Here is a 23,328-nt window from a genome sequence, read left to right as displayed (position 1 = left end):
CGCGTTAATCTTAATTTTCCTTATGGTGAATTAAGACCTTCATAATTGTTAGTGTTTGATTTTATCACCTGATATTCTAGAGTTTGATTTTCCAATAATTAAAATAATTTGCCTTTTTAACCGGTGAAGTCCTTGGTGCTCTCTGAGATTGGTTGTTTGCTTGCAGAGATTTCATTGCCCAACTAGGTAACAGCATCAGTGCCTATGTAACTAATCAGTACGCTTATTTTTTATGTTGCAGGGATTTGGATTGTACAGCATCACTGACTGGGCTACAGCATGCTCATACAGGAACTCAAAAGTACGGGGAAAATAACAGTTAATGCTTTCAGTAACCAAGGCCTCCTTGCATATTAGCTTTACCAGAAATTTATCAACAATTATTGATCATTATTAAGGATAATTAACAATTTTATTGATAGCAAATGGTTAATAATTGGTTCATATTAATGTTGTTTGCTTAGCTCGTAAGATTAAAACACGACACACAAATGAATAGGCTTTCATCAAAAGCTTCCGATTAAGAAGTGAAACGAGAAATACCAAGTAAAACTAACAGTATTAGAATGGCCACATTGAATTCTACTCAGCAGCTAATGTACTTTGGGAGAAAAAATAAGAGTGGTCTTAGCTGAGCCAGATGTACAGGTCCTGAGACTAACACAATGCAGTTTGTAAAGCATTCTGTATACTAATCTGAAGACAATTTAACAGTGTAGCCTACAAAAAGTGATTATGGGGAAAGAGTTTTGATCACCATGTTGTGGAGAAAATGGTCACTTTACCACTTTACACAAGGAACTGAAATGTTTGGAGATAAATGAAATGCAATGTTTTTAATTGACCTGCACTTGACCATTGGGCTTCTGGCCACAAAAATGAGACCTAATATAAGCAGATTATGGACTATATAACTCTGAGTTGTTACATGAGAAATTTTAAAAAGGCTTTGTAAATCACATTGTGAGCTTTATAGTGGGAATGCAGCATTTAATAAAAACATAGGGTGTCCTTACTATGGTCTGAAGCATTGCCTTTAAATGCTGTGTAAGAGCTCCAAATCATCCACTTTTTCTGATATTAGCAACTTCTAAAGAGTTTTCTTTATTGTACCCATGTATTCTCTCATTTCACATCTGGGGAAGGGCAGCTATCTGGTTTCTGTTATTTAGCCTGTTCCTTTTCAGATCATCAAGCTATTTTAGTTCTGCTTTGTCTACATTTCAGAACCCAAAGAAAGGGTGAAAAGCTAGTTATTGCCCACCATCCTGAGCAGAATGCAAGTTTCATTCACTACAGCATACCACCAAGAATATCCAATTGAGCAAAGTGAACTGGATCACTCAGTGTTCTTGGTCCACCTAGTTTTCTTAATCTCCATAATGTACCCAGCTATAAACTAATCCACCAGGGTAGGTTCACACAGCATGCTAGGCTATAATGTGGGTAAAGAGTTATGATTAAACACAACCAATCACCCAAGAGTTTTGAGAAATGTTTTATCCCAGACCCTTGTTGATCCAAGGTTCAACAAGGGATAAAACATTTCTCTATACCCTTTTGCAAGTATTTAATATGTTTATAAATGGCTATATTCAAAAGATACGACCAAGGGGTGCAAATGGGTATAGAAAATATTGCCCTAATATTTCTGGAAAAAAATGCATTTATTGTAGGTAACCTAGCCATGTATGCATTTTCATCCATAGCTACCAAATAAACTAATAGCTTATACTAGTGTGTCAACTTCTTTTATTGACCCTTCAGAACGAAGTTTCAAAAGAGGCAGCCAGTCAAAAGATAACCAATATGTACTATAAGAAAGGAACTAGAATCTGTCCCATCTATTTCAAGATCTGAGTTAAATTATTTGTAAATGGATGCTAAAAGGTGTTTCTTATATGACTACGTTCCCATAATCATTTCTGTAAAGCTTTCTAAAATATTAGCTTGTTCTACAGCGAATATACTTTTTAAATGGAATGACCATACAGTATTTGCTGTTCAAAAATAAGAGCGTACTTCATGGTCACTAGATATTTACAATGAGTGTCAATGTAAATGTAGAGGAGCATTTAATGTTAGTTCAATAAAAAAAAAGGTCTCTGAAAATATTTTACTCTTCTGTTTCTGTGCTCTACTATACAAAGACTACACTGGTTTCTTCTCAAATACATTTGAGGATGACTGCTTTTTATTAAAGAATCAAAGGAAACCAAATAAGCTTCACATATCAAGCTGTATTAAATATGACTGTCACATAATTAACACATCAGCATTAACAAACATAAATTACAATATTTGAGAGTCAGAGTGGACAACTCTCTACAATGGTAAGGATAGTAAGAACAGTTCATCCAGCCACATATTCCAGCTTGCCAGATGCCTCAAACCACTTCTGTAGACAGGTATTTAATCCAACTGAAATGAGAAAAAAAGCTGTCAAAATGACATGTGATAGGCTTACCAACATAACTCACTCAGAACTTACACCTTCTTCTCTTTAATATCACAGCTATTTTGCATAAATAAGCATTTTCAGTTGTTCATTCCACTTTTGTAACAGCTCCATCCCTTTTTAAGCTACAATGGCTGTCATTGCACTCTCATCTGCGAAAGCCTGTCAGTATGCCAGTCTTTCCCCACCTCAGCACACATTTCCTAGAATTCCACAGGCACCACTAGCATTATTGAGAGTATTGGGAGTTGAAGTCCTGATCTATGGAGCTTATATACTCCAATCTTTCTCAGTCGCTGTTAAAATGCAAGCCCCAGCAGCAAAAGTAATATAATTCACCATTATGCAGACCATTATCAAGAACAGTTTTTCATGATGGGTGGGGGAAGTCCTTTCAAGTTAATTTATTAAGACCAGTGGTTTAGCAAACACGGGAATCATGGCTTCAAACAATATGAACAAACACTAAAAAAAAGTGATAATTTCTATTCTTTACTATTTTTAGACACATGAAGTTGTCTTTTCCTTTCCTCCCTCACAGATCATTCCCCTATTTATTTATCCAAACATCCATAATACACTATTTAATCATATCTATCTATATATCTATATATGCGCCATATGTGTACATACATATTACATAATATCGTGTATGTATAAGCACAAAAAGATACATTATGTACTATATATACTGTACGTATACACACACACACACACTCTTCTAAAACTTTACACATTCAATCTTTTACTTGAAAAACACACCCAGAGTCCACTTTCTCCCAGACATTTAACTATAACTGCTGTACATTAGAACACCACACACACCATCAGATTTACTTCCCTAGCCTGCACATGACTGTTAGAGCCAGATGTTGTGAGCATTGCCAGGGAACTCTGGGCAACAAAGAGGGCATCAGCCGGCAGTGGGCAACCAAATTAGCACAGTATGGCAGGGAACTACACTGTAAGTTGAGGACTACCTGTACATTACTTTTTCCATCGTATTTTTAACAGCCCTTGGGAGTCAGGCTAGTGATGAGGAGTCCTGGGCATTGCGGGGCAACCGACAACAGCGGACCCTTCCAGAAGTGCATGAACATAAAATCCCAGAGCTTGAAGGGGTCTCGGAAGTCATCTAGTCCAGCCCCTGTTCAAAGCAAGAGACCTGATACCATGCCGGTCAAGTGGCTGCAATCTACGGTATTTCTGAAAGCCTTCAGTGTCGGGAGAAGCCACAGCTGAGGGAGGAAAGCTGTTCCATTGAAGACTCACCTTAATGAAGCCGATGTCCTTGGCGTACTGGCGGAAGCACTGGCGACACATGTTGAGGCCGTACTTGCGGATGAGTCCGTGTCGGTTGGAGCACACGCGGCTGCGGAAGAGAGGAAGAGGGGCCGGGTGAGGCGGGCCCAGACGCTTCCCGGCTCCCCTCGTCCCAGAAGCACCAACCTCCCGCACTCTCCCCTCCCTCTCCCTCTCCCTCTCCCTCTCCCTCGCGGGTGCCGGGCGCTTCCCCACTTCCTGCGGCTGCCAGGCCCGGCTGCCCCCGGGGCAGAGAATCCGGGGTGGGCCAGGCGGGGTTGTCGCCGGGCCGGTCGGAGGCCGAGCAGGGGGCGAGCGGGAGGTCGGGAGCCCTACCAGGAGCGCGATCCCTGGCCGAACTTCCTGGGGTGGCTCCAGTAGAGCTGCTGGTGTCCCATGGCGGCGATCGCGTGTCTCGGACTGCTGAGAAGAAAGGAAAGGGCGAACGGCGCAGGCGCAGAGAGAGGGAGGGGGAGGAGCGAGGCGGGCGCTGCCCTCCCACCCTCGGGTGACGTCACGGAGCGAATCCTCTCTAAGTAAACTCGGGCGGGCGGCAGCAGCAGCCGGGCGCGGTGGCGCGAGCCTGTAATCCAGCTACTCCGGAGGCTGAGGCTGGCGGATCGCTTGAGCTCAGGAGTTCTGGGCTGCAGTGGGCTATGCCGATCGGGTGTCCGCACTAAGTTCGGCATCAATATGGTGATCCCCGGGGAGCCGAGGGCCACCAGGTTGCCTAAGGAGGGGTGAATCGGCCCAGGTCGGAGACGGAGCAGGTCAAAACTCCCGTGCCGATCAGTAGTGGGATAGCGCCTGTGAATAGCCGCTGCAGCGTAGCCTGAGCAAGACAGCGAGACCCAGACTCTTTTGCTCCCCCCTCCCACAAAAGCACCTTTTACGACCCTTTTTTTGTTTGTTTTAGGGGTGGGGGGGCGATGGGGGGGGGTCGCCAAGGTTGCCCCCCCCCCCCAACCAGCCGGGTTCCCCGTTCGGTTCGCCCTGTTTCCCGCATTGCATTTCGCCACTCCCGCAGCACCTCCTAGCGGAAGCGGACGCCAATCGCTGCTCCCGCCGCCGCCGATTCCCCACTTTCTCCAGCAGGAATCGCTCTACTCGCCCGCTCAGCCGCTTCGCCGCCCTCTGCCTACCTTCACCGTCCAACGCGGGAAGAGGAGCCGGGCTCCTCTTGGCGCCCAGTTCGGACTCCCGAGGCCGTCGCGGTAGCCGAGAGCGAGGAAGCCGAGCGAGAGAGGCCCAAAGAGCTTTCGCCGCCTCTGCTCTTTCTCACTCCTGGGACCGAAGCGCCAGGCGCGAGCAGAAGGCGAGCCTTTTCCTTCGAATCGGGAAAGGAAGCGCACATTTCGGGGCCAATGGAAAGAAAACCACCACTTGGACAGGCAGCGGCAAGGAAACGCTGCTCGGGGTGTTGGCCAAATGCCCCTCGAGGGTCAAGTTGCGGCTTTGTGCTTTGTGGGAACCGGGCGACCCTCCTTGGGGGATGGAGGGAGCGTCTCCCTCTCAGTCGAAGGGCGGCAGAATCGCCGGTGGGCGCAAACAAGAGTGGGGGGTGTGTACATGTGTGTGAGACCCCGCAAAACTCCCTCCCCCCCGCAGCAGAGAACACGATGTCCTTCAGAAGTATTTTTTATTGTCTTCGCTGTCATGCGGAAAACACCACCAGTTGGACACTCAGCGGCCAGAAAACCCAGATCGGTATATTGCCCGAGAGTGGCGAATGTGAAGTTGCGGGTTTTTGCTTCGTGGGAACCAGCCGCCTCTCCGCGCGGGATGGAGGGAGCGTTTTACTCCAAGGCAGTAGAATCGCCGGTGGGCGCAAACAAGATTGAGACAGGGTGTGTGTGACCCCGCAATCCACGTTCGGCCTCTTTTTCCCAGTAGCACAAAACACAATATCCTTCAAAAGAGGCGCTTTTTATATTTATTCATTAATTTTGCCGATTTATTAAATTTATATACGGTCCATTTCGCTGTCTTGCTTACAATCCGATAAAACCATATTTATAAATGATTAAACAGTAGGACAATAAATATACTGCTCAAAAAAATAAAGGAAACACAAGCAGAAGACCTTCGAGATCTGAATGAATGAAATAGCCTTATTAAATACTTTGTTCTTTACATACAGTAGTTTATACACTGCTCAAACAACTAAAGGGAACACAAAACTACTGTATGTAACGAACAAAAGTATTTAATAAGGCTATTTCATTCATTCAGATCTCGGAGGTCTTCTGCTTGTGTTCCCTTTATTTTTTTGAGCAGTATATAACCTTAGCTAAATGGTGGGGTATACAATGGAGTGGCGATGGTATCTTCTATTTAATCGAAGATCCAGCCTCCATCTCTGCTTTTTGATGCCAGTGGAAGTCCCTGAAAAGGTAGCACTCAGGTGACATCCATGTTGCTGATTCTGTCCCAATTCTGGGTGGCACAGCAATGCAGAAGCTGCTCCTACCAGGAGGGATGGGGGGAGTGACTCTTATCATTAGAAAACAAAGAGATGGGGATGGCCTGCCTTCCTGGTCTGAAAGTTGTCCCGCCGGACAGAGGTTGTGGTGCACACTGATAGCCAAGAGATGGAGGAATATCACAAGCCTAGCTGGGAAGGTAAATTTTGGTGTCTGGGAAGCTAAAGAAGTTCAGGTAGGAAAAATGCTATTTCTCCTACTTGCTGGCAGAACTCTGGTGCGGTCATGTGGGGGGTTAGACAATCTGAATGGTTGGTGGAGCAAGCCTGGGGGTTTAGACCATAAGAGGCTTGTACCAGAGATGTCTTCAGCAGGTTCTGACCAATTCTGGAGAACCGGTAGTGGAAATTTTGAATCGTTCGGAGAACCGGTAAATACTACCTCTGACTGGCCCCGCCCCCAACTATTCTCTGCCTCCCGAGTCCCAGCTGATCAGGAGGAAATGGGAATTTTGCACTAACCTTCCCCTGCCACGCCCACCAAGCCAAGCCCACCAAGCCATGCAACACCCACCAAGCCACGCCCACAGAACTGGTAGTAAAAAAATTTGAATCCCACCACTGGCTTGTACCCTTTTTGGACCTGTCCTAAAGAGTTAGGGCCCAGTTGAATGAGAATGATTCCCACCAGGTTTTGGGGCCATTAATTCATTTATTCTGTTCCAACCAGGATAAGCTATATGTGGTTTACTAATGGGAAAAGGTGAATTGGGAAGGATCTGGCATTGAGATGACTTCCTGCAAATGTTCCGGGTCTTGTGAGGCCAAAAGCGAGGGAAGGAGAAGAGCGTCTTTTGAGAAAGCAGGAGATGACCTGCGGAGGAAAGTTCAAGGTCAAGTTTCCTTGGAATCAAGCTGACCTCCTGGTGACTTCCCAAGCAGCTCCTTGTAGTTTTCTTCACAACAATACAGATGTGTGTCTCTATTTCTATTGCTGCTTCCTTCCAACTTTGGGATCACAACTTGGGGATTTTCTAATAGTCTCCCATCCAAGGTAGAACCCAGCCAATCTCTGCTTGATTTTTCAACATCAGTTGTGGTCAGCCAAATGCAAGGGACCAGTGAGCGAAGGGGAGGGGTAGAAGAAAAGGGGAAGCGGGAATTGTTTGCAGGATTGTAAAAAAGCTACAAGGTTCCATTCTGTCCATTTTCTAGCATCATTCTTTTTCCTTTTGCCACTCAAGCATTGGAGCCAAGGGACACTTCAGGAGATGCAGAACATAAGAGTGCCCCCCCTCCAATTTTAAGGACCATTTGGCTTAGCAGCCTCACCACTTCCTGTGCTTTGTGAATTATTTTCAACTGTGGAACTGATATTCAGTGCAAATAGATTCAGAGATGATGCTCAAATCGCTATTTTAAATTTAAAACAGGAGGAAAAAGTCGCTTATCCATGGCAATAAATATCCTGCAACCATGGCGTGCGCTGAAATTAAATGAGATTTGGAGTTTTCTTAAATCTTTTGTGTTTCTCCTTGGAAGCTAGGTGGCAGAAGGAGCCTAGGGATAAGAGAATTTGCAGCCTGAGAATTTGGATGGTGGCTGGGAATGTTAGGTGGGGGGATGCTCCAGTTTCATGACTGATGTTTTGTGGCAATTCCATGCCTGCTAAAGAAGCAGTCATGAAATTGCAACCTGACGGGTCCCCTGAAAAGGTTCCTTCGATGCATTTATTTATTACATACATAATGTTGTCATGTACAGTTGTCCCCTGGTAGTTTGCAATAAAGAAATAAAAGGGAAGCTAAAACCAGTAGTAGGACAAACAATTCAAAATTAAAACCATCAATGCAGGGGTGAAATCCAGCAGGTTCTGACAGGTTCTGGAGAACCGGTAGTGGAAATTATGAGCAGTTCGGAGAACCGGCAGCAGAAATTTTGATTAGTTCGGAGAACCAGCAAATACCACCTCTGGCTGGCCCCAGAGTGGGGTGGGAATGGAGATTTTGCAATATTCTTCCCCCAGGAGTGGGGTGGGAATGGAGATTTTGCAGTATCCTTCCCCTGCCACGCCCACCAAGCCACCCCACCCCACCAAGCCACTGCCACAGAACTGGTAGCAAAAATTTTTGGATTTCACCACTGCATCAATGGTAAAAACATGGTTAAGAAGTTATAAAGCTACGTGATAAAGATCTGGAGTGCCTGCAGGTAAATGCCAGTTGTTGATCTTGCTAGGGGTTTGAGGGATGGGGGATCCCACAGGAAGAGATCTTGATCATCTTCAGAACTGACCTGCCTGCTGAATTAGATACTAACTGAAGTTTCCAGACTAGAGCCAAAGGCGACCGAATGCAGAATGTATGATAATCCTTTTGGGAAGGAAATTATAACCTATAAGAAGTTAGCCTGGGAAGTTGAGAAATATATGTTGGAAGAACCCAACCCACCCATTTCTATTTTTTCCTCCCCAACATGGTGATATATGCGATGCTATCAGCAATTGAGTTTTGCCTGAAGGAAATTCTTGCTTGCCATTGGGGGCACCTGTGTACTCCTTGCTGTCACGTTGTAGGAGTACCAAGTAGTCTTCTCATCTCTGGACTTGCTCCTCTTTTCCTATGAAAAATAAGATGCTTTCCTGTATAGGGCCAATCCAGTGTCTCCCCTGCCATTGGTTATCATACCAGGCAGCAATTCTGGTTAATTGAGCAGCTTCTGAAAGGCCTCTATCCTTTGCATGTCCTTCTCACCTGTCCACTCTTAGCCACAGCCCAGTCATCTGTTGCTGTGCTCTCCCAATTCTTATTCCCATCAATGTCTTTTTACACACCAAAGATGCCACCGGACAAAATATTTTATATGCTTATCAGGACAGTGGTGCTGATACTGCATTCGAGGGCAGTGTTTGTCAACCTCAGTAACTTTAAGATGTGTGGACTTCAACTCCTGAAATTCCTCAATCACCATGAAATAAAGACATGGCTTTCTGATACTGCATACATGTTTGGGATTGGCTTTACCTCTCTCTTATCAACTGATTGCCACATGGGCTCTGGGTGCAATTCCAGGTGAGGGTTATTATTTCTAAAGATAATATATGCTCTCAGTGTACATAAAAAGGCAAGATACATTATGATTCTTGACGAATGTATCTTGTCTTTTTATGTACACTGAGAGCATATGCACCAAAGACAAATTCCTTGTGTGTCCAATCACACGACTAATATATTCTATTCTATTCTATTCTATTCTATTCTATTCTATTCTATTCTATTCTATTCTATTCTATTCTATTCTATTCTATTCTATTCTATTCTATCCTATCCTATCCTATCCTATCCTATCCTATCCTATCCTATCCTATCCTATTTGCTGTGACATATAGCCTGGTTATTTGAGGGATTCCCTATGTTTGTCTACTATTGTGGCCAAAACCTGATTTACCTAAAACAGCCAAATAATTTGAAGGTACAACATATAGGAAATGTATTAAACATGCAAATAACAATAGTGCATAGTTCCCAGCAAAGCATGGACTGTTTGCTGAGCAGTCCTGAACAAAAGCAGAATCATAACTTATACCTTTGGCCAGTGGTGAAATGTAAAATTTGTTACTACCGGTTCTGTGGGCATGGCTTGGGGGGGGGGGGGTAATGTGATTGGGTGGGCGTGGCCAACTTTTTTTTTTTTTACTTTGCCTGGCTGCTTGCCCCGGCATCCGCAGGGCTGCTGCCTACTCAGCGGGGCCCTGACTGTAACTGGCTACTTGAAAAAAAGCTGATTGTTAGCTTGTGGAAACAGCTGATTGTCGGAGCATGGGAGGAAGCAGGAAACCAAGTGGAATGGGCCGGAATGGGCGGATAGGGGTATGGCTGGACTGCGGCAGCTGTATTAGTGGCAAGCAGTGAGTGGGAGGGCTGGGTGTGCACACAAGGGAGGTGGAGCACATATAAGGAGTGGGTAAACTAACCACAGTAGCACAAACTTTGATTCCTTTTGGATGGTCGCTTTGTGCCAGGTCCATGTTTGTTCCAGATAAACAATCTAACATCAACTTCTGTTGCTGGCTTTTGTTACGTGGGACACCGGAACATGACAGGGTGTGTGTGTGGGTACATGCATCCCCACTTGAGTGAGCAATTAGCTAGCACGTGTCAACGCACTCCATTTCCATGAGTGGTGGGCACTGGAACAGTGTCCCCTAGAGAGAGATCTGTAGGGTTTCTGTCCTTCAGTTGTTTTGTAGATCTCTTCCAGGCCTAGTTGCTGAACCCCTGACAATTCCTTTTGGGGTGTTTTTGTGTGTATATGTGTGTTGTGTTTTTTCCTGATATGCATTATGTTTTGTTATTGTTTCTTGTCCTTGGATGTAAACCTGCCGGAGTCAAATGGGAGTTGGGCAGCCTCCAAATCTAATAAAATTATCATTATTATAATCAAACCTGCCCCTTTCAGTCTTTTCCCAGGAAAGAAACCTTGCCTTGAAGGACCTGGATAAGAAGCTGAGAGCAAGATTCGAAAATGCCAAGCTGTCTTTTGTCTCTCTGTGTGGGCAATGTAGAATGCATTTTGCTTTTCGTATTATCAGCAGACATTATTGGGTCTTTAGTGCGTGCTGGTAGCTTGAAAGAATGTGTTCATCTCCGACATTTATTTATGGCATGTACGAAAATCTACTTAAAATCTCATCATTACCATAACTGAATATTTATGGTAGTTTTGAATGGATGCTGCTCCTTGATTAAACTGAAAAAGAAAAGCTTCACTCCCTTTATGTAAATGTTTATTTGTCAGGGATTGAAATTGTCTTTAAACAAACTGGAAATCAAATTGATGCAGTAAATTCTGCAGCCAAAAGGGAGTCAGGAAGGAAAAGAATGTGCTCAGTGATGTGCGCAAATTGGTCATATTTGCTCCATTGTATTCTGTCTTTGGTAGAACGTCCATATTTTAGAGTTGTCTACCTTTAGGTACCCAATTTCATTGCCTCCATTTCTGCTGAGGAATTTAGGTCTAATCTTGAGAAGGGTTGGGAGAGGATAAACAGTTACCTAGTAGGAGGCATGGGAAAAAGACTTAGAACATAAAGTCAACATTAAGCAAAACATTTTCTGTGTATCTTCTCCCAGAGGCCTGTTTAACAAATACCTTTGAACCACTAATTTATTTTTCAGTTTTTGGAGAAATTCCTAACATCTCATCTATCCACATGGAAGAACCTGGGTATAGAAAGTGGAAAGTAGAAAGTGTCCCTGCACTCTGTTCAACTTGCAACACAAAGATGGAAAAAGCAAAAAAAAAAAATATATCACCAAGTTTAACATGGCAGCAAAAAGCAAGATACAAACAAAATCTAAGCAGCAGAGTCAAATGTTTGTTTAAAAAGTTTCAACTTGCAGGTAGTATTTTGATCCTAACTCATTGAAATGTTTTCTCAATCCTTCAGTGTGCTGCACTGGTGTTGCTCATTTGATGATATGCTTGAGTGCTCTCTGTATTGTTTATTACACTTCAGCTCGGTCCAAGAAAAAACAATTTTTTGAGATGGAAACAGCACACTTTTGCCAAAGCATCCTGCTTACAGGTAAAGAAACAAGATAATGAGAGGAAACAAAGGATTAGTGAAGAGCCATGGTGGCACAGTGGTTAGAATGCCGTATTGCAGGCTAATTCTGCTGTCTGCCAAGAGTTCGATCCTGATTGGCTCAAGGTTGACTCAGCCTTTCATCCTTCCAAAGTTGGTAAAATGAGGACCGATAGGTAAAAAATGAGGTAAAATGAGGACCCAGATTGTTGGGGAAATATGCCAACTCTGTTAATCGCTTAAACACTGTAAAACACTATGGAGCAGTATATATATCTAAGACTAAGTGGTATTGCTATTAGATTGGACCCACTGGTAACATGCTGCCATGATGCTCACCCATTCACTTTCCTTCCTTGGAATTGGCATGCAGGAAAGCATCAGATCAGTGGATTAGAAAATGGGCTTGAAGTATTAATTCTCATGCAGTCAGTGAAGGATGACACAACAACCAATGATAGCATTTTTAAAGCATGGAACAAATATAGACAAGGACTTAATTTCTCCAAAGTAAGAACCAGGTAGTCATGTAGGACAGACAAAAGAAAATGTGCAAAAGGGTTCAAATACTGAATCTATAAATAGGATTAATGCTTGTAATGACTTGGATTCTGTCATTATAGCTTGTAACTTTTTAATAATAAAAGTACATCAGGAGTTCTTAGATTCTTGTGAACTTGACTCATTAGTTCTGATCCTGAAGCCTTAAAACAATAAGCTATAGGACATGAATCTCCAACATGTGACAGGCTCATAGATAAAGAACCTCTGATCTCGAGAGGCAAGAAAATTCACACATGTCGTGGTGCCATTGAGAAAGACTAATAAAATATAAAAGTCATATGGAGAGGAGTCCTTACCCCAGACAAACATCATCATTCTCATTGCATAAAATTTCAAAGTGGTTTCCAGTATAGATTTACATAGTATCTTTAGAGTAATCCGACTGAAATGTCATTAATGCAGAAAAATGATGGTCAAGTCTAATCACACTATTTTTTGAATTTTGATTTTGGAATAATCACTTAACCATTATTTTTCGTGCATTAGAGGGATAGTAGCCTGGATCACATGGTGAATTATACCATAATCCGATTTGCTTGGTGTTGGCTTGGCATGTTGTATGAACTCAGCTAATCACAGTTTGTTCAATATAGCATCATTAAAACAAACTGCCACATATTTTAGCTGGGGAAGTTGGGAGGGGGTTGTTGTTGGAGTGATAGAAAGTTAGTCATAACAACATTCCATATTCAAGGACTTTTGCCTGCGTCTGATGGAGACTGCCTGAAGATTGTATCCGGTGGAGTGTGAAGAGTTGATTGGACAATGTAAAGAACTTGTGGGTGTGGGGCAGGGCTGTGAACTGCTAGCTGGGTGGGGAAAACCTGGAAGCTTTCAGATTCGGGTTTTCCCAGATGTGCCAACATGACATCTCTAATACATTGGAACTTTGAGGAACCTCAGGCCTCAGAGCTTTATTTTATTGGGGGTGTTCCTTGGAACCCTGATATTAGCATATGATCCCAATCAAGGAATACACAATAGTATGGTTAGATGTTCCTAGCAAACAACATTATCTCAATGTATACTTGAAATTATGCATTAAATATTCCTTCAGATTCTCAGTCACTTAGGGCTCTTATTTATTATTATTAGATTTTTATCCTACCTTTATTATTTTATACATAACTCAAAGCAACAAATTTATACTATACTCCTTCCTCCTCCTGTTTTCCCCACAATAACAACCTTGTGAGATGGTTTGTGCTGAGACACAGAGTAATTGGCCCAAAATCACCCAGCTGGCTTTCATGCCTAATGCAAGACTAGAATTCACAGTCTCGTAGCACCTTAACAACTATATCAAACTGTTATACCTCAGCTATCATTGGATGTAGCTTAAAATCTATTTGCTAAGTATTGTGTGGTTTCCATTAATCACCATCTTAATTTTATGTTTCATTTCACTTAGTTTGGAGTAATATTATAAAGTGTAATTAATTCTAATTAACAGACAAGACTAAAGGAATTATTTGCTTCTGATTATTTGAATTATTCATCTATCTCATCAAAATATAATGATGCCATTATAGTCTTTTCCTGACCTTTGTAGGAATCAAAGATAAACTAGTACCAATAACTTGAAAATGATTATTTAGATAATAAATAATAAAAATAAATGCAAAATATAATTCAGACATTCATGACCCTGAGGATGTGTTTCATAGAGAATGAAGTAAGCAATATATGTATTATTCAAAAGCCTGTTTAGACTAGGTAGTGATGTTTATAGTGTATTCCTTCACTGGGATTCAGGCAGTTTTTAGTTTTAATCTAATTCATTTTACAGTTCAGTTTTTCACTGAGAATGGCTAGAAATAGTCTAGAGTAGCTGTCCCAACTTAGTACCTTCTGGAGGTGTTCCCTACAAGTCCCATCATCCCCAGCTAGTATGAATAGTTACTTCATGCAGATTGGAGGATAGCACTGCAGAAATTTCATCACAAGGGCAACTGGGTGAGCTAGACATAGAATATAAATTCCTGTAACATCAGGTTGAGGAGTCCAGATATCTAGCCAAGCCAACAAGACAATGAGGTACAGGTAGTTGCCTTACAACAGTTCAGGGGTGAAATCCAGCAGATTCTGACAGGCTCTGGAGAACCGGTAGCGGAAATTTTGAGTAGTTCAGAGAACTGACAAATATCACCTCTGGCTGGCCCCGGAGTGGGATGGGAATGGAGATTTTGCAATATCCTTCCCCTGCCATGCCAACCAAGCCATGCCCACCAAACCACACCACACCACGCCCACCAAGCCACGCCCACAGAACTGGTAGTAAAAAAATTTGGATTTCACCACTGCAACAGTTCATTTAGTGATTGTTCAAGGTTACGACATTGTAAAATGTGACTTATGAGTATTTTTCATAGTTACAAGCTTTGCAGCATCGCCATGATCATGTGAGCTAAGTTCAGATGTTTGGCAACTGATTCATAGTTATGGCCTTTGCCGTGTCCCAGGGTCATGTGACCTTCTGACAAGCAAAGTCAATGGGGAAGTCAGATTCACTGAACAACCTGGTTGCTAACTTATCAACTACAGCAATTCACTTAACAACTGTGGCAAGAAAAGTCATAAAATGGGTCAAAATTCACTTAACAAATGTCTCCCTTAACAACAGAAAGTTTGGCCTCTGTGGTCATAAGTTGAGGACTACCTGCATTGGAATAAATTATTACATAAACAGCAATTCTATAAATATATAAATTCTGACGAATTTTATCACCATGCAGAAAACCAGGAATAAATTCCATAATGATTTTCCATAGAAAAAAAGAAAAGAACGGAGCATCCTGACATCCATTCAACATCAAGTAATATAGATGAAAGAAATCTTTTGACTGCAAAAGGAGCTCAGAATCATGTACCAGATTATTCTGTTAAAATAATGTATCCAGAATAGTATAAATTCTTTTGACAAGTCGGAGCTTCAAGAGCAACAACCATGCCTCTAATGAACAAAACTGTAATTGCAGAGGATTCAATGTCTGTTGTCAGGTTCCTTACAATATGTTGGTTTTCCATCCTTAGGAACAGGGGTGAAATCTACTTACCTGCCCTACCAGTTCGGAAGTGCACATGCTGCGCACACGTGCTATGCTCGTGTGCGTGTGCATCACATGCATGTGTGGACCCTCTGTGCATGCGCAAACCCTTCTGCACATGCGCAGAGGGTAAAAAACAGATTAAAGTAACAACGATCGGGTGGGTGGGCGGAGCCTCATGCTGCCGTTGCTACCAGTTCTCCTGAACCGGTCTGAATCGGTAGCATTTCACCCCTGCTTAGACCATAATGAGCATAGAACCATGGTGAGGCTGTACTATATATTTTACAACAGACCACTAAAAAAACCCAAGAGTAGGCAAAGCCCGACATTCATTATAACACTGTAAACCAGGGATGTCAAACTCAAGGCCCATGGCCCGCATCAGGTCTGTGGGGTTCTTAAATATGGCTCACAGAGCTGGCCTGGAAATAGCATAGGACCGGCCCCATTTTCGGCCTGGATGGCGTCCTGCACCACTCTGCAGACCAAAACAGAGCACTGGGGAGCTGTGTGAACCTCCCCTGCGCCCCGTTTTGGCCAGCAGGGTGCTACAGGAGGCATCCATCCTATCTTCCCCCCTTTCCTTCCTGGCTGGCCCTCAGAGAACTACCATGCTGATCCAGCCCTTGAAGAAATGCAGTTTGACACCCCTGCTGTAAACTACTAACTGTTCAATGGAGATATCCCAGGGAAGTAAGTCACCTAGATTTTCATATCCCGCTCGAGGACCATCCTGCTCTGCTATTCTCCTGTTCCTGTGATTCTACTCCTTATGGACAACTCTTAAGTTTGAGGAACATTTCTTCTGGTACTTGTTCTAGCACTTTTGACTTTTCCCCCTAGGCATATTTGGCAGAAATGGACTGATGCTCAGTGAGAAATCAGTTGCTTAATCAGTTGCTTCTCAGTGAGAAATCAGTGCTGTAATTATTGTTCTCTTCTGCATTGATTCCAATTCTAAAGGAAATCAACCCTGATTATTCTTTGGAAGGAGAGATACTTCCAAAGAATAGCTGAAGCTCAAATACTTTGGCCATCAAATGAGAGGAGAGGACTCCCTGAAAAATGAGACCCTGAGATTGATGTTGGGAAAGATTGAAGGCAAAAGGAGAAGGGAATGGCGGGAGATGCTTATATTGTGTCATTAACCCAGTTGGCATGAGATTGGGAGGACAGGAGAGCCTGAAGTGCTGTGGTCTATGAGATTGTGCAGAGTTGGGCAACGACTTAGCAACTGAACAAGAACAACAATTCCAGGACATCTTTGTAGTTCATGAATATAACAACTACTCATCTGATGAGTAAAATGAGGCCTGCAATTCTGTTTTCTGAGCAACAATTGTCAATCACAGAAATTAATGCTGTCTGGCCATAACAACATGATTCAGCTATGACAGGGGTGTCAAACTCGATTGAGGGTCGCATCAGGGTTATGTTTGACCTTGGAGAGGACAGGGGGGCCGGTGCCAGGGTGGGCGTGGCCAGCTCAACATCACTCGCCGAGGCCCCGTTTTTGGCCGCAAAGGCCTCCTGCAGCCTTCTGCCAGAGAAAACGGAGTTCCGGGGGGGCTGCATGCGCCCCCCCCAGGCTCCATTTTTGCTGGCAGAGGCACTGCAGGCCAATCCATCGCTGTTTCCAGGGTGGCCCCATGGGCCACATCTAAGCTCCCCCCAGGCCACATCTAAGCGCCCTGCTGGCTGGATCCGGCCCGCTGACCTTGTATTTGACACCCCTGAGCTTTGAGACGATATATCAGAGATAGCATATTGACAATGATGGCCATTATATATTTCCTTGGCGTCTTTTCTCCCAGGCAGTTGAGGCATTTTGCCCCCCTAGAGCAAATCAGGCAGTATGAAGCTCTGGAACCCACATAGCAATTGGGCCAACATGAAGTCATGTGAATCACTATTCACACAGCAACTCCCAAGAGGTCTGAGCTGTCATAAATATTCATGCAGATGGACGTGATAAGAGTTAACCATAAGGAATCTTCAGGAGAATGCTACCTCAATTTTTGTTTTTAAAAATCAGCTTCATTCACAAAAAGTGCTTTATCAAATAAATCTCCAGGCTTTTTACATAAGCTTTCATTAATAATGAGTACAATAATATGGAAAAATAAGATCCCTGCCTCAAAGTGCTTCTAATAGAAAATGCAGTGATGAGAGAAAAAAGGGGGAAGAAAATCACAAGAACCTGATATATATGCAAAGCTGTATAGTTACTCATGCTTAATCTTTGCTTCGAAGAAAAGTAAGTGCATTTCAAGAGGACATATACAATATGAAGTCAATTTGCAGTGTGCTTCTTTAAAAAAATATGTGACCATTGCTTTTATATGCCTTTTATCTGCTTTACTGTAAAACCAATAATTCTTTAGAGAAACCAACTCCTTGAGAGATTTAAGTGATCAGCTTTTTATTCTAAAGCATCCTGTAAATATGACACATTTTTCTCCTTTAAAATAATCATAAATGTCTGTCTGTCTGTCTGTCTGTCTGTCTGTCTGTCTGTCTGTCTGTCTGTCTCTATCTATCTATCTATCTATCTATCTATCTATCTATCTATCTATCTATTTATCTATCTATCTATCTTTTAATTTCTCATACATAAGAGCAGGTAAAGAAATTCCAGTTAATTGTTAATACTTTTAAAAACATTAGTGGCAAATGATCAACAATGATTGGAAATGAGAAACTATATTTCAAGAGTATAAAGAACTAGAAAATTGTCATATTCCTTTTGGGAAAGAGTTAGTTATAGACATATTGACCCTAATGTTACTTCGGATAAACCTGTGAGTAAATTTTTGGCTTCGTTTACTATGATCAATTTTCTTCTTCACATTAGCGTGCTGGTTTGGAAGCATAAGTAGCAGTGGTGGGTTTCTACCAGTTCGCCCCGGTTTGGACGAAACGGTAGCAGCGGTGGTGGGAAGCTCCACCCACCCACCCGGATGTCATCACGGATGCTTTGCGCATGCACAGAAGGTTCTGTGCATGTGCAGAAGCGCCACGCACAAGCAAAGCAAGCGCACACATGCGCACACTCATAGTTCCAAACTGATAGCGAAGGTAAGTGAAACCCCCTACTGATGAGCAGGGAATAAAAAAATCCTTTTTGCCCTTAAGAATCTACATGCAATGAACCCTGCAATACAGTTAATATCGATACATCATTCAAATGAACATTGAGTAGAGCAAAATAAAGTATCTTTTGAATTGAACGCTGTGCAGAATTGGAGATTGCTCATTGATTAAATAAATTTAATTTGCGTAATCATCTCATTCTTAAGTGATCTACCTTCCACCTTCATTTTAGATATTAAAATGCCACCTGTCACTTTTGATCGAATATTTGCACATATTAAATAGAAAACAAATAAAGTTGGATTTCATTTGTCTTTTCATGCTTAAGTATATTCCACCCTATTTCTTTTGTCAGTTTCCATTAATAGAAAATAAATGTTAGCAGAAATGATCTTGCATATTTCTTTTATTATTTTAGAGGGTTTTTTTGTTTCTCTTTACAAGCATTTTCTCAAGCGATTTCCTCTAAGACTTCTTAAATATTCTTTTTACCAATTTATACATTTGTTTCCTGCATTTCCCAAATATACACACATAGTATTGTTTTTCTTTGGGAATTGCATTGCATATAAAAAAGGGAAAAGGTAGAAAGATGATTGCATTTTGGTTTCTATATAGAGTAGGCATGTAAATTGGAAAGGTTCAACTCCAATCAATGAACTATTTCTAATTCATAGAGAGGAAAATTACAAAATGTAAACTGCACAGAGCCTACTGTGCTTTCAGGACTGGTAGTCCTGAGTTCTTACTATATGTAAATGTGGCTAGAGTCAAATTCAAATTCAGAATAGAGCTTGAAGGGACACTGGAGATCTTTTAGTCTAACCTCTTGCTCAAGCAGGAAACCCTATACCATTTCACACAAGTGGCTGTCCAGTCTCTTCTTAAAAACCTCCAATGATGACCCACCCACAACATTTGAAGGTAAGCTGTTCCACTGGGTTATTGTCCTCACTGTTAGGAAGTTTTTCCTTAATTCCAGCTTGCCTCTCTCCTCAATTAGTTACCATCCATTGTTTCTTATCCTGCTCTCTGGTGCTTTGGAAAATTAGGTGACCCCCTTTTTTGTGTCTTGAGCAGGGATGAAATCCAGCAGGTTCTGACAGGTTCTGAAGAACCGGTAGCGGAAATTTTGAGTAGTTCAGAGAACCGGTGGCGGAAATTTTGAGTAGTTTGGAGAACTGGGAAATACCACCTCTGGCTGGCTCCAGAGTGGGGTGGGAATGGAGATTTTGCAATATCCTTCCCCCAGGAGTTGAGTGGGAATGGGGATTTTGCAGTATCCTTCCCCTGGAGTGGGGTGGGAATGGAGATTTTGCAGTATCCTTCCCCTGCCATGCCCACCAAGCCACGCCCACCAAGCCACACCACACCCACCAAGCCACACCCACAGAACCGGTAGTAAAAAAATTTGGATTTCACCACTGGTCTTGAGTCTTGTGGAAACTGATAGTAGCAGTTGTGAGATGGACAACATAGACTTGCATTCCTGTGAGGAAATTTTTTTTTCCAAAAATTCTTACATGAATTCAGCTTTTACTTAATGCACACGAGAATAAGCCAGAATGAAAAAAAGAGCTTGGGATAGGGTTGGGAGTTAGGAAAGGAAATCTGAGTGTGTTTTAAGCAGGGTTGGCACATTTTGTCCTCTCTGGTGTTTGTGGGTACCACTTTGCCATAAGGGTCGTAAGACAAATGAAGTCTGTACTTGTAAACATACATACAGCAAACTGGAGGTAGTTTTGAAAGATCCTCTGTGGGATTTACATGCTTCGAGAAGAGCTTGGAATGTACTAGCATGCACTAGAAGCTTTCCTTTTGAATCTAAATAGGATTAGAATTGTCAAGATGGTGGCATCAATACTGGCTTTTAAAAGAGAGAAAAAGGTGAGGGGTTGTTTGAGGAACTTTAAGAAAAATATTTCTTTTTCCTTAAAGTGGTAGCAATGAGAATAGGGCAGTGTGGTGGCTCAGCAGTTAAGACGCTGGGCTTGTCAGCTGGGAAGCCGACAGCCCAGGTTCAAGACCCTGGAGCATCCCATGTTGGGATGAGCTCCCATTACTTGCCCTAGGTCCTGCCCCTCTATCAGTTCAAAAGCATGCAAATGCGAGTAAATTAATAGGTATCACTTTGCTGGGAAGATAACAGAGCTCCGTGATGTCATGCTGGCCATATGACCATAGAAATGTCTTTGGACAGTGTGAACTCAACTGTCTGGAAACAGAGATGAGCACTGCCCCCTATAGTCAGCAACAATTAGTGGGATAAAATCTGCAGGGATTCCTTTAATAAGAATAGGATTTCCCCATTCCCCTTTTTTCTTCTGCAACAAAGTAGTAGGCTATAATAGTGAATTTAACATTCCCCTTTTATTCTGTCCATGGTATCATAACACTGCTATTTTCTCTTTCTCTCAACAGTCTCAAATCATGGATAAATACATTCAGGGGAATTAAATTAATTTCCTTATTCTTGTACTGGATGTTTTGTTCGATATTTTCTCTGTCATTGTTAGAGCTTTACTTCTGGAAGGGGAAGGATTCTCCAAATCTCTCAACAAGATTTATATGACCCATATAAACCTTAACTAATTTGTAGTTGCTTTTTGAATGCAACCAATATATAGGGATCTCTCAAGTGAACAACACAGATACAGACAATACAGATGATTACAGTAGCAATTCGGGTGGATTGTAAAATGTTCTGTTCTGCTGCAAACAACTTCAAATTACTGGTAGATGCATTGCAACAGGGAATCTGTGACTGAAAGGTTCCAGCAAAGCCTCTGTTGCATCATACCAAGAAATTAAAAATCAAAACAAACACAAAAAGATTATATATCAGGGCCTCTCATACATGTTTACAAATTTTGCACACATTTCAATAAATGATGACCATATTTCATTATATTGTCCATACACAATCCACACATCAATATGTAACTTGTTCAGATGCCGCAAGTAACACAGATCTTCAAGCCACCAAGGAATTAGGACCTAAATTTATTTTTTGAATGACGTTCCTTAGCAATAAAAAGGGTGCAGAGCATCCATTGTGTTGTTAAATTGTCAATTTCCATGTAATAGGTCAAAGTTTTTAATACAAATGACTATGGGTGCCTGAAAATATTAAACTCTGTCTCAATAATTGAGTATAGACTTCTTCCCAGAATACAACAATCTAAGGATGTCACAAAAACAATTGTTTTGATTAACCATTATTCTTATTGAAGATCTTTATGTTTTCCTTTTTCATTATTGTTTTCCTTTTTTCTGTTGTTTTTTTGCTGTTATTTTTCATTATAAAAAGTAATTTTTAATGAAAAATAGTTAAGCCAGACCAGGATGCTACAATAACAGCAAAACTCTTAGATATAATTTTAGCCTGGAAGGGCAATAAAGGCAGTCCTCAATTTATGACCACAATTGAGCCCAACATTTCTGTTGCTAAATGAGATATTTGTTAAGTGAGTTTTGCCCCATTTTATGGCTTTTCTTGCCACAGTTAAGTGATTTCCTGCAAAGGAAATTAGTAGTTAGTAACATAAATTAAGTTATTAAGTTAGTAACACAATTGTTAAGTGAATCTGGCTTCATCATTGACTTGTCAGAAGTAGGCAAAAAGTGATTACATGATCCTGGGACACGGCAACTATCATAAATATGGGTCAGGTGCCAAATATCTGAATTTTGATCACATGAACACGGGGATGTTGCAATGGTTATAAGTGTGAAAAATTGTCATAAGTCACTTTTTTCAGTGCTGTTGTAACTTCGAATGGTCACTAAATGAAATTGTAAGTCAAGGACTACCTGCAATGCAAATATTTTGTCATTTACCGGTAATTCTAAAAAAAGACCAGCACAGGTTTACTACAGATTGGGCTGAAAGGAAGAAGACATCCTCCCATAGAGAGAAATGCAATGTGTTACAGTCAGTCAATATCTAAATATTGACTAACTGTAGATTAAACTAGACACAATACCTACAATACATATTGAAGAATAGCCCTTCTGGATTTGGATAGATGTGGATCAGAGCCATAGGATGGAACAAACCTAATCCTTTCCCTCCTTTCCTTTGCTTAGAATTTTTTTTTTTAAAGAAAAATTCATTGGTAGCAATGAATTTTATTTTGTTTTTTAAAACTCTGTGTTGGTATAGAATTGATTTCTTTTCCTTAACAAAAGAACTGGGGAAAGGATTAATTTTTCAGTTCTCTAGGTATAGTTTCTTATCTAATTTAAGGTGGGGTACCATGCTTTTATCAGTGGCTAAGATGCTGAGCTTGTCGATCAAAAGGTCGGCAGTTCAGCGGTTCGAATCCCTAGTGCCGCATAATGGGGTGAGCTCCCGTTACTTGTCCCAGCTTTTGCCAATTTAGCAGTTCGAAAGTACATAAAAAATGGAAGTAGAAAAATAGGGGCCACCTTTGGTGGGAAGATAACAGCGTTCTGTGTGCCTTTGGCGTTTAGTCATGCCAGCCACATGACCACAGAGATGTCTTCGGACAGCGAAGATAAGCACCGCCCCCTAGAGTCGGGAAGGACTAGCACATATGTGCAAGGGGAACCTTTACCTTTACCTATATACTGTATAAAACAGAAGGGTAACTGTATAGGATGTTGGCTAAAAAGCCCAGGAGATGGAATTTCAACATATCTATCGAGCAATAGAATGGAAAATCTGCTTTAAAGCACAATTACAGTCAAACACAAATTGTAAGCTACCGTACTTCAAAATGATACATTTCAAGTTTACTTACAATGTACCTGCCTCCACCACTTGGTGGCGTAGGTTCTCCACAATTTTACAAGTCAACCATCTCCTTCAGACTGATCTCCACACGCG

At 41.8% G+C, this 23,328-nt stretch overlaps 1 protein-coding gene and 1 non-coding gene across 2 annotated transcripts; one reads left to right on the top strand and one right to left on the bottom strand.

The window, feature by feature from the left end:
• Positions 1-2,172: 2,172 nt before the first annotated feature.
• LOC117675032 (small ribosomal subunit protein uS14) lies at positions 2,173-4,248 on the bottom strand. Its single transcript, XM_034433321.2, has 3 exons — positions 4,097-4,248; positions 3,731-3,830; positions 2,173-2,421 (listed from the first exon to the last, which is right to left on the bottom strand). The coding sequence occupies exons 1-3, from the start codon at positions 4,156-4,158 to the stop codon at positions 2,413-2,415; spliced, it is 171 nt and encodes a 56-aa protein (XP_034289212.1). The 5' UTR covers positions 4,159-4,248; the 3' UTR covers positions 2,173-2,412.
• A 74-nt stretch (positions 4,249-4,322) lies between these two features.
• LOC148116368 (signal recognition particle RNA) lies at positions 4,323-4,621 on the top strand. Its single transcript, XR_015731644.1, has one exon.
• Positions 4,622-23,328: the final 18,707 nt, after the last annotated feature.

Source organism: Pantherophis guttatus, chromosome 1, assembly GCF_059756535.1.
Source record: "Pantherophis guttatus breed Tessera chromosome 1, ASM5975653v1, whole genome shotgun sequence".
NCBI classification, from domain to species: Eukaryota; Metazoa; Chordata; class Lepidosauria; order Squamata; family Colubridae; genus Pantherophis; species Pantherophis guttatus.
Note: the sequence above shows the minus strand (reverse complement) of the source record. Positions and strands in the feature narration are given on the sequence as shown.